The sequence below is a fragment of the Salmo trutta genome, unplaced genomic scaffold, assembly GCF_901001165.1.
Source record: "Salmo trutta unplaced genomic scaffold, fSalTru1.1, whole genome shotgun sequence".
In the NCBI taxonomy this organism is placed as follows: Eukaryota; Metazoa; Chordata; class Actinopteri; order Salmoniformes; family Salmonidae; genus Salmo; species Salmo trutta.
Genome location: NW_021822297.1, coordinates 491,036 through 503,023, shown reverse-complemented (window position 1 = coordinate 503,023; position 11,988 = coordinate 491,036). Strand labels below are relative to the sequence as shown.

General features: G+C 45.7%; 1 protein-coding gene across 1 annotated transcript in view; it reads left to right on the top strand.

Moving 5' to 3' along the window:
* Nucleotides 1–3,057: 3,057 nt before the first annotated feature.
* Nucleotides 3,058–11,988, top strand: part of LOC115181565 (dedicator of cytokinesis protein 1-like) — a 196,669-nt gene continuing 187,738 nt past the window's right edge. Inside the window, exon 1 of the mRNA XM_029743459.1 lies at nt 3,058–3,342. Within this exon, the coding sequence (XP_029599319.1) occupies nt 3,300–3,342 (43 nt within the window). The 5' untranslated portion in view covers nt 3,058–3,299. The remainder of the gene's footprint in view (nt 3,343–11,988) is intronic.

The window sequence follows — 11,988 nt, the reverse complement described above, 5'->3', positions numbered from 1 at the left end:
TAAGCAAGCTGGTCCTGGGGCTCTGTTCACAAACACAAACAGACCCCACAGAGCCCCAGGACAGCAACACAATTAGACCCAACCAAATCATGAGAAAACAAAAATATAATTACTTGTCACATTGGAAAGAATTAACAAAAAAACAGCGCAAACTAGAATGCTATTTGACCCTAAACAGAGAGTACACAGTGGCAGAATACCTGACCACTGTGACTGACCCAAACTTAAGGAAATCTTTGATTATGCACAGACCCAATTGTGATAAACTCCCATATCTACTGGGTGAAATACCACAGTGTTCCATCACAGTAGCAAGATGTGTGACCTGTTGCCACAAGAAAAGGTCAACCAGTGAAGAACAAACACCATTGTAAATACAACCCATATTTATGTTTATTTTCCCTTTAGTACTTTAACTATTTGTACATCGTTTCAACACTGTATATAGATATAATATGACAGTTGAAATGTCTATTATTTTGGAACTTGTGTTAGTGTCATATTTACTGTTCACTTTTTATTGTTTATTTCACTTCTGTTTATCCATTTCACTTGCTTTGGCAATGTAAACATGTTTCCCCATGCCAATAAAGCCCCTTGAATTGAACTGAGATAGAGAGAAGGGGAGGGGAGAAATGGAGAGAGAGAGAGAGAGAGAGAGAGAAAGAGAGAGACAGAGAGAGAGAGAGAGAGAGAGAGAGAGAGAGAGAGAGAGAGAGAGAGACACAGAGAGAGACAGAGAGAGAGAGAGAGAGAGAGAGAGAGAGAGACAGAGAGAGAGTGAGACACAGAGAGAGAGAGAGAGAGAGAGAGAGAGAGAGAGAGAGAGAGAGACACAGAGAGAGACAGAGAGAGAGAGAGAGAGAGAGAGACAGAGAGAGAGAGAGAGAGAGAGAGAGAGACAGAGAGAGAGAGAGAGAGACAGAGAGAGAGTGAGACACAGAGAGAGAGAGAGAGAGAGAGAGAGAGAGAGAGAGAGAGAGAGAGACACAGAGAGAGACAGAGAGAGAGAGAGAGAGAGAGAGACAGAGAGAGAGAGACACCTTGCTGATATTGAAATGTGCCTTTGAGAAGGTGATTTATTCACAGAAAAGGGCAATCAGAAACGTTAAAGGCTTATCTCCCTCACGTCTCTATATTCCTTTTTTGAAAAGAAAGAAAGAACGTTTTTTCGGGGTGTTCCCGTTGGGATCTGTCTTAATCTTGCTGGTTTAAAACGTCATGTAGGCTTATCAACAGTCTGGGCTCTCTGAGGTGGTTGCAGACACACATAGAGAATGAACATGGAGGGAAAGACTAGAATCAGATGACCTTGAACTACCAAGATTAGCCAGGATACATAGGAGCTACACTTTGGCGTCCAGCTACACTGAACGCATATCCTTTTTTTGCCGCTGTTTTTCCCTTCACATACTATGTAGCTTATAAACGTGCTTTTTCACCTCCAGTAATTCCACACTCACGGACAAAAACACATTCCTGCCCGTTTATAACCCGTCTATCATTTGTTTATCTGTCTGTTTTCTTGTGGTAAATGATCCTACATCTCTCTCTGCATACAGACAACCCAAGGCCCGTTGGTTTTCAGCGTTTATCGCCATTTTGATACAGGTTCTGGCTCACTACAACTCAGTAGGAAACACAGAAACACACTAAGTAATCGTATTTACTTACAAAATATTTATTGTTTAAGGTTCTCAGTCTAACAAATATTTCAAAACTCAAGGTAACTTCCTGGTTCTGATCACGTGTTTTTCCCCCACGCTCTGCCAAACGGCGTCCTCGCCTACCAGGTGTGTGTCAGTCCACTTTTGTTATTGTACCAGATGGTATTGTGAAGGGAGAGAGAGAGAGAGAGAGATAGGTAAGTACAGTACCTTGTGTATGTAATGCAGTCTGCTTCCAAGTCTGGAACAGACACGGTATTAGGCACTTTCCCTTTTAAAACTGTATTTATTTTATTTAACCAGAATTTAACATTGCGGCTGTGACATGCCACTTAGGATTTAGCTGTGCAGTGGTCTTGTAGACTTAAAGTTTAGTCAATTTCCTTTTTAGTTTTGTGTAGGCTATTCTTTTTTTTATTTTTTTAAATAATTTATTTACTGAAAATTAACCACAATCATCTAATGAAAAATATACTGGATACTGAAAGCGATACATTGTTAAATATTATAATATCTCCTGACACACTACCGGTCCAAAGTTTTAGAACATCTACTCATTCAAGGGTTTTCCTTTATTGTTACTATTTTCTACATTGTAGAATAATAGTGAAGACATCAAAACTATGAAATAACACATATGGAATCATGTAGTAAACAAAAAAAGTGTTAAACAAATCAAAATATAAACCCACAAATGCTGATGCTCCAGATACTCAACTAGTGTAAAGAAGGCCAGGTTTATTGCTTCTTTAATCAACACAACAGTTTTCTGCTGTGCTAACATAAGTGTTTTCTAATGATCAATTATCCTTTTAAAATGATAAACTTGTATTAGCTAACACAACATGCCATTGGAACACAGGAGTGATGGTGGCTGATAATGGGCCTCTGTACGCCTATGTAGATATTCCATAAAAAATCAGCCGTTTCCAGCTACGATAGTCACTTACAACATTAACAATGTCTACACTGTATTTCTGAAAAATTTGATGTTATTTTAAATGGACAAAAATTTGCTTTTCTTTCAAAAACAAGGACATTTCTAAGTGACCCCAAACTTTTGAACGGTAGTGTATATCACAACATTATGCGCTTAGTCGATATATTTTCATATTTAAAGTTCAATTCATTGGCCAACCATTAAACACAAATACTAGTAAGCTTACTTGGGAGAAGGATTAATTCAGTAGGATACAGAATGGTACAGTAACAGTAGATTACTGTTTTGTCTAGAATGTATATAATCACCTGTATTACATGAACAGTTGTGTGACATTTCCTGAGACCCTTTTTTACCCAGCATTCTGTACAGTTACCTTTAGGAAAGTTATAGATTATTATGTCCAAGTAATATATTGCTATATAGGCCCAGTATCTGTTTGATATATATGTAAACATAGCTCCAGATGAGCCTAACCTCGTCCATACTTCATGCTGATGGAAGTGTTGGGTGTTATTTTCTACCCCCTTGTGGAGCATCCTGTCCAGGCTGTCTGTCACTGGTGGAAAATGGCCGCTCGACCTCATTCTATTCACCGACACTGACAACTGTAAAGTACAGAAAACTCAACATTATCTGGAACTATCTGAACAAACCCAACCTCAAGACGGGGGACTTTTTTTTAATGAACAATGTCTCGCTGGGTGCCTACCAAGAAGGAAAAGTACGGAGTTGGTGAGTGTAATAAAGTTGCACGTTTTCTCTGTGGTGTCGCTGGGTAGCTTGTCTCTGTATCCGATCACAAGTTTGGGAATAAATGTGATCAGTCTGTGATTCAGCGCTGCGACGCCGACATTCACACAATATTCACAAAGGCCTGACTTGATGTTTTTTGCAACACATTTGCCTGAATTTAGGAATGCAAAACTTGTATCAAAGCTTTTGCTATGAGCAGCTGGTTTTGCCAACTAGTTTGCATGAAGTCAGAGTGAGGAATCCTGTGTGTGAGGACTGGGGAGAGGACTGGGGTGAGGACTGGGGTGGACATGGGAACGGTCCGAGGCGCGCCTAGTCTGCAACACTGTTTCCTGTGTAGTCAGGGCCTGCACATCGTGGGCTGGACGGGACGCGGTTGGAACTCTGGAGCGTTTATTCTTACTTGGTTCAACATATGAGTTCAAGTTATTGATGTACACAATGGATTTGATGTAATTGTGGTGCTTCATATGTTTTCACCGTTTGTGTTTTCGTCTGGATAGTGCAGGCTACTCTTTCTCCGTCTCTAAGTCCTTTATGTGATTTAGTCAAAGTAGATCTGGCAACAGGAGCACTTAGGGCTGTTTATTCTGTTTCAACTTTTCCAAATGTGGACACAACTCAAAATGGACCCATGTTTTATAGCTCCGTGTTGATTGACACGATAGCTCTTGGGCGGTATGACCGCGGGTATGACCGGGGGTATGGAAGGGGGTATGACCGGGGGTATGACCGCGGGTATGACCGGGGGTATGGTCGGGGGTATGGCCGGGGGTATGACCGGGGGTATGGCCGCCCGCTGTCGGACGTCCTGTCTCATCATCAGGCCACTAACTTAACTTGAATTAGGTTTTGTCCTGGCTGGAGTCATTCATTGTAGTGTCCATATTCACTGTGGTTTATTGGTAATACTTTGCATTAGGTATAACACATTTTTATTCTCCAAGTACATTTAACCCGGAATTTGATTTGGTGAATAGGTGCTGCCAGTAATAGACAATGTACAAACAGAATATAGTAACATTGTTGTTATGCCTAGGCTACATAAGCTAGTACAGGCTACATAAGCTAGTGCAGGCTACGTAAGCTAGTGCAGGCTACGTAAGCTAGTACAGGCTACGTAAGCTAGTACAGGCTACGTAAGCTAGTGCAGGCTACGTAAGCTAGTACAGGCTACATAAGCTAGTGCAGGCTACGTAAGCTAGTGCAGGCTACGTAAGCTAGTGCAGGCTACGTAAGCTAGTGCAGGCTACGTAAGCTAGTGCAGGCTACGTAAGCTAGTGCAGGCTACGTAAGCTAGTACAGGCTACGTAAGCTAGTACAGGCTACGTAAGCTAGTACAGGCTACGTAAGCTAGTACAGGCTACGTAAGCTAGTACAGGCTACGTAAGCTAGTACAGGCTACGTAAGCTAGTACAGGCTATGTAAGCTAGTACAGGCTATTGTTAATATTGCGACAGTTCGTTTCTGGTAACAGAACAAAATAGTCAGCACATAGTAACTTCTGATTTATTTGTACTTTAATTAATGCAAACACGTGTATGGTAAATGTGTCGTTCGTATACGGTCTCTCTGTGACACCTCGCAGGGCAAAACAGAGAAGAGAACGACACATCCTATTGTTCTCTCTTTTATACTCTGACAGAGATAGTTCCCGCTCAATGCTGGCCTGTCAGAGGGAGGAGGAGCGTGGTTTAAACTTGCTCATCCTAACGTCGGAGTGTAGGCTGGTCCCAGCGTCGTGACGCACTTCCTGTTGCCGGTTGTAGTTCTTCTTGTCTTCAGTTGATTTACTCGTAGTTTATGTACTTAGCGTAGCTTCCCCAGTATATTATAAAGGTTATGCATACAAATAGCCAGTTCAACCCTAACAATCCCCCTTTTCACACCCCTTGAGGTGTGAACATGTTCCAATAAGAAATTTCAGGGAAATTTAAGAGTCCCCCTTTTGACACCCCCTAGGGTGTCACTCAACACAATTTGTATATCTCCATTTCAATGATTATATATTTCCTTATAAACCTTAACATCCTTCCGGCTACACCTCACTTGTACTAGGTTGACTATCAGTCATCCAGGAACTTCAAACCTTCACATCAGGAAAGACAAATAGTATACACGACAAATTCCTAACACTATGTAAGCTAGTACAGGCTACGTAAGCTAGTGCAGGCTACGTAAGCTAGTGCAGGCTACATAATCTAGTGCAGGCTACATAAGCTAGTACAGGCTACATAAGCTAGTACAGGCTACTATTAGTAGTCTAAACTCTGTCATTGCAGAGTGATTCAGTAAATACACATACACTGTGGTTAAGACTTTGTTTCAACTGATTTTAAGAAAATAGTTTCAAATATTGACAATTCTCAGGGAGATCAGAGAACCCTCAACAAGGCCTTCTGATGAGTCAGGGAGATCAGAGAACACTCAACAAGGCCTTCTGATGAGTCAGGGAGATCAGAGAACACTCAACAAGGCCTTCTGATGAGTCAGGGAGACCAGAGAACCCTCAACAAGGCCTTCTGATGAGTCAGGGAGATCAGAGAACACTCAACAAGGCCTTCTGATGAGTCAGGGAGATCAGAGAACACTCAACAAGGCCTTCTGATGAGTCAGGGAGATCAGAGAACACTCAACAAGGCCTTCTGATGAGTCAGGGAGATCAGAGAACACTCAACAAGGCCTTCTGATGAGTCAGGGAGACCAGAGAACACTCAACAAGGCCTTCTGATGAGTCAGGGAGATCAGAGAACACTCAACAAGGCCTTCTGATGAGTCAGGGAGACCAGAGAACACTCAACAAGGCCTTCTGATGAGTCAGGGAGACCAGAGAACACTCAACAAGGCCTTCTGATGAGTCAGGGAGGTCAGAGAACACTTAGGGCCCTATAAAATCCGCATTGCGGAAAATGCAGACGGAATGTAGACGTTAACACTGAATTCACCAATATGTAATACGTTTTATTGAACTTAGTTGGAAATCAAAAGTGTAACTTCTATTCAGTCGAATAAGCCTCACTTAGAATATCTTTTGTATTTTTATGTTAACTGAATTCAAGACTTTCTCATTGGCCTCCATACAAAACCACTTGGTCTGTTTCACTCTTTGTTCTCAGTCAGCCATCTTGTTTCACCTCTTCCTCTCTGGTCTGGTTGGTTAAAGGAGCAGACAGACTGAAACATACTATAAATGACTGATTTACCATCCATGGTACAAATCAACAGTGTATTTGTGTCTCACCTTACATTACAGTGGCCCCTATCCACAGGAACACTTCAACAGTAATGAGACCAGTGTCATGTGAAGTACAGGGCCCCTTGTTGCTGTCGGCTGTGTGTCTTACCCTTCATCTCGGTTCCCTGTTATTATAGTCTCAGGTAGATTGAGGAAGTGGGGAGATGGTAAAACCATGAATGGCTGTCATCAGTGCAGTAAAACACAGGTTCCCATATAGTGTTGCATTGTTTCTCCTGTTATAGAATGTAGGGAGGACGTGACCTCACCGTGTCCCTTCCTGCAGGGAGGACTTGAGCTCACAGTGTCCCTTCCTGCAGGGAGGACTTGAGCTCACCGTGTCCCTTCCTGCAGGGAGGACGTGACCTCACCGTGTCCCTTCCTGCAGGGAGGACGTGACCTCACCGTGTCCCTTCCTGCAGGGAGGACGTGACCTCACCGTGTCCCTTCCTGCAGGGAGGACGTGACCTCACCATGTCCCTTCCTGCAGGGAGGACGTGACCTCACCGTGTCCCTTCCTGCAGGGAGGACGTGACCTCACCATGTCCCTTCCTGCAGGGAGGACGTGACCTCACCGTGTCCCCTCCTGTAGAGAGGACGTGACCTCACTCACCGTGTCCCTTCCTGCAAGGAGGACGTGACCTCACCGTGTCCCTTCCTGCAGGGAGGACGTGACCTCACCGTGTCCCTTCCTGCAGGGAGGACGTAACCTCACCGTGTCCCTTCCTGCAGGGAGGACGTGACCTCACCGTGTCCCTTCCTGCAGGGAGGACGTGACCTCACTGTGTCCCTTCCTGCAGGGAGGACGTGACCTCACCGTGTCCCTTCCTGCAGGGAGGACGTGACCTCACCGTGTCCCTTCCTGCAGGGAGGACGTGACCTCACCGTGTCCCTTTCTGCAGGGAGGACTTGACCTCACCGTGTCCCTTCCTGCAGGGAGGACGTGACCTCAGCATGTCCCTTCCTGCAGGGAGGACTTGACCTCACCGTGTCCCTTCCTGCAGGGAGGACTTGACCTCACCGTGTCCCTTCCTGCAGGGAGGACGTGATCTCAGCATGTCCCTTCCTGCAGGGAGGACTTGACCTCACCAAGTCCCTTCCTGCAGGGAGGACTTGACCTCACCGTGTCCCTTCCTGCAGGGAGGACGTGACCTCAGCATGTCCCTTCCCTTGTTGCTCAGGGCAACCAAAGCTACACTCTAGCACCAGTGGTTTCCATGACGTTGTGCTTTCCTCTTGGCACAGCTTTGTTACTGCACTTTTAATACTCCACCGACTACTGTTCCTCACCGACAGTTCAAACCAGCTAGGTGGATGTCTTTGGGAGAGTTGCATTTCCTTGACTGAGATGGGAAACCTTTTAGCTTCTCTGCAGATATACCAGTTGATTGACTTTATCTTGGAAAATAAAACATCTTGGATAAAAGCTTTAGACGTTTAGTTTGTAGTTTATGTGTAGTGTAGAACTCTCATCCCTTTACTCTGAGAATTACTCAGCATCTGATCTCACAACAGGAGGAGGCTGGACAAATCAAGATCTCTTCCTCATGGGATCTCTTCCTCATGGGATCTCTTCCTCATGGGATCTCTTCCTCATGGGATCTCTTCCTCATGGGATCTCTTCCTCATGTGATCTCTTCCTCATGGGATCTCTTCCTCGTGAGGATCATCTCTTACCTTGAGGCCAGACGCTGAACTTCCTTGAACGTGTTGACTTCCACAGTAGAATGTTTAGGATGTTCCTCTGGTAACGCTGATGAGCTCATCAACCAACCAGAAGCACCATCACCATCTCTCCTTCAGGGTCCCCTTCTACTGTTACACTGCCCAGGTTAACATGAAGGTTGCACTAACCAACCAATTAGTCATGTTTATATCTCTTTCACAGCTCCGATTTCAGATGAGGGATGGATGAATGTCTGGACCTGACCTGCTTTTGTTCACAAAGAATAACGACGCATGAACCAATGTAATGATCAAAGAGTTGGACGTTCATTCAAATCAATTGTCTGCTGACCCTGAGTTCATTCCATGACACACTTCCTGTTGTTGTTAGAATGTCAACAAACCCTGCAGTGAATCAAATGGAATGGGAGGAGCAGTTTAAATACATGTTTCTTCCTCAAGACAAGACAGAAGTCTGATTTGAAAAGGGCCTGGTGGTGGTGGTGGGGGGGGTCATTGTTTTCCTGCATGATGTTTCCTCCTCCATCGTGGGATCAATTCATTCATTTGAAATCCCCTTTTGATGATCATACAGGAAGTGTTTTAAAAATCCTATCTGATTCTGTTAAAGTCTAGAAAGGAGACACAGATGGAGATGAAAGGACTACTGTTGAGAAACAGTGATATTCTCTGGTTCAACATGTCTGTTTTGTTGAGTCTGGAGATAAAGATGGTAAACGAGCTACACACATCCCTATTGAACAGTTACTCTGTCCAGCAGCAGAACAACTCTGTTCCACTCTGTCCAGCAGCAGAACAACTCTGTTCCACTCTGTCCAGCAGCAGAACAACTCTGTTCCACTCTGTCCTGCAGCAGAACATCTCTGTTCCTCTGTGTAGTTCCACTCTGTCCAGCAGCAGAACATCTCTGTTCCTCTGTGTAGTTCCACTCTGTCCAGCAGCAGAACAACTCTGTTCCACTCTGTCCTGCAGCAGAACAACTCTGTTCCACTCCGTCCAGCAGCAGAACAACTCTGTTCCACTCTGTCCTGCAGCAGAACAACTCTGTTCCACTCCGTCCAGCAGCAGAACAACTCTGTTCCACTCTGTCCTGCAGCAGAACATCTCTGTTCCTCTGTGTAGTTCCACTCTGTCCTGCAGCAGAACAACTCTGTTCCACTCTGTCCAGCAGCAGAACAACTCTGTTCCACTCTGTCCTGCAGCAGAACAACTCTGTTCCTCTGTGTAGTTCCACTCTGTCCTGCAGCAGAACAACTCTGTTCCACTCTGTCCAGCAGCAGAACAACTCTGTTCCACTCTGTCCTGCAGCAGAACAACTCTGTTCCACTCTGTCCAGCAGCAGAACAACTCTGTTCCACTCTGTCCTGCAGCAGAACAACTCTGTTCCTCTGTGTAGTTCCACTCTGTCCTGCAGCAGAACAACTCTGTTCCACTCTGTCCAGCAGCAGAACAACTCTGTTCCACTCTGTCCTGCAGCAGAACAACTCTGTTCCTCTGTGTAGTTCCACTCTGTCCTGCAGCAGAACAACTCTGTTCCTCTGTGTGGTTCCACTCTGTCCTGCGGCAGAACAACTCTGTTCCTCTGTGTAGTTCCACTCTGTCCAGCAGCAGAACAACTCTGTTCCTCTGTGTGGTTCCACTCTGTCCAGCAGCAGAACAACTCTGTTCCTCTGTGTGGTTCCACTCTGTCCAGCAGCAGAACAACTCTGTTCCTCTGTGTGGTTCCACTCTGTCCAGCAGCAGAACAACTCTGTTCCTCTGTGTAGTTCCACTCTGTCCAGCAGCAGAACAACTCTGTTCCTCTGTGTAGTTCCACTCTGTCCTGCAGCAGAACAACTCTGTTCCTCTGTGTAGTTCCACTCTGTCCTGCAGCAGAACAACTCTGTTCCTCTGTGTAGTTCCACTCTGTCCTGCAGCAGAACAACTCTGTTCCTCTGTGTAGTTCCACTCTGTCCTGCAGCAGAACAACTCTGTTCAACAGACGCAAATCAGTAATAAAACATCAAGTTTAGGTTCATTTGGGTCTTTGAAAATATCTGTATAAACACCATGCATTATTATTCAGTACCAGCTACAGTTCTGTTATCAAACGGTCCCTGGACCGTTAGGCCCTCGAGTGGTGCAGCGGTCTAAGGCACAGAGGTGTCACTACAGACCCTGGTTCGATTCCAGGCTGTGTCACAACCAGCCGTGACTTGGAGTCCCGTAGGGCGGCGCACAATTGGCCCAGCGTCGTCTGGGTTAGGGTTTGGCCCGGGTAGGACGTCACTGTAAATAAATCAATCCAAAATAAAGTTGTGTGTGTGTGTGGTCTTGAGGAAGCTGTGTTTGTGTTAGTCAGGCCATTGAGTGCAGCCTTGGCTACTCTTATCTTCAGACCTTGGCCCAACAAATCACTAAATATACCAACTTCCAACAACTACTACCTACTGGCTTCATAACGCTCCTTTAGATGTGGTCTGTCCTGAGGACTCTGGTTTGGTTTGTCAGACTAGTCTACAACTCCTAAACTAGACTGATTATACACTTCATCAGTCTAACTGGACCTGTAATGTTGTGGTGAGGAGGGAGGCTGTTTGTCTTGGCTCCTGACTCTCAGCTGTAGTCCTGTAATGTTGTGGTGAGGAGGGAGGCTGTTTGTCTTGGCTCCTGACTCTCAGCTGTAGACATGTTGTGGTGAGGAGGGAGGCTGTTTGTCTTGGCTCCTGACTCTCAGCTGTAGTCCTGTAATGTTGTGGTGAGGAGGGAGGCTGTTTGTCTTGGCTCCTGACTCTCAGCTGTAGACCTGTAATGTTGTGGTGAGGAGGGAGGCTGTTTGTCTTGGCTCCTGACTCTCAGCTGTAGTCCTGTAATGTTGTGGTGAGGAGGGAGGCTGTTTGTCTTGGCTCCTGACTCTCAGCTGTAGTCCTGTAATGTTGTGGTGAGGAGGGAGGCTGTTTGTCTTGGCTCCTGACTCTCAGCTGTAGTCCTGTAATGTTGTGGTGAGGAGGGAGGCTGTTTGTCTTGGCTCCTGACTCTCAGCTGTAGTCCTGTAATGTTGTGGTGAGGAGGGAGGCTGTTTGTCTTGGCTCCTGACTCTCAGCTGTAGTCCTGTAATGTTGTGGTGAGGAGGGAGGCTGTTTGTCTTGGCTCCTGACTCTCAGCTGTAGACCTGTAATGTTGTGGTGAGGAGGGAGGCTGTTTGTCTTGGCTCCTGACTCTCAGCTGTAGTCCTGTAATGTTGTGGTGAGGAGGGAGGCTGTTTGTCTTGGCTCCTGACTCTCAGCTGTAGTCCTGTAATGTTGTGGTGAGGAGGGAGGCTGTTTGTCTTGGCTCCTGACTCTCAGCTGTAGTCCTGTAATGTTGTGGTGAGGAGGGAGGCTGTTTGTCTTGGCTCCTGACTCTCAGCTGTAGTCCTGTAATGTTGTGGTGAGGAGGGAGGCTGTTTGTCTTGGCTCCTGACTCTCAGCTGTAGTCCTGTAATGTTGTGGTGAGGAGGGAGGCTGTTTGTCTTGGCTCCTGACTCTCAGCTGTAGTCCTGTAATGTTGTGGTGAGGAGGGAGGCTGTTTGTCTTGGCTCCTGACTCTCAGCTGTAGTCCTGTAATGTGGTGGTGAGGAGGGAGGCTGTTTGTCTTGGCTCCTGACTCTCAGCTGTAGTCCTGTAATGTTGTGGTGAGGAGGGAGGCTGTTTGTCTTGGCTCCTGACTCTCAGCTGTAGACCTGT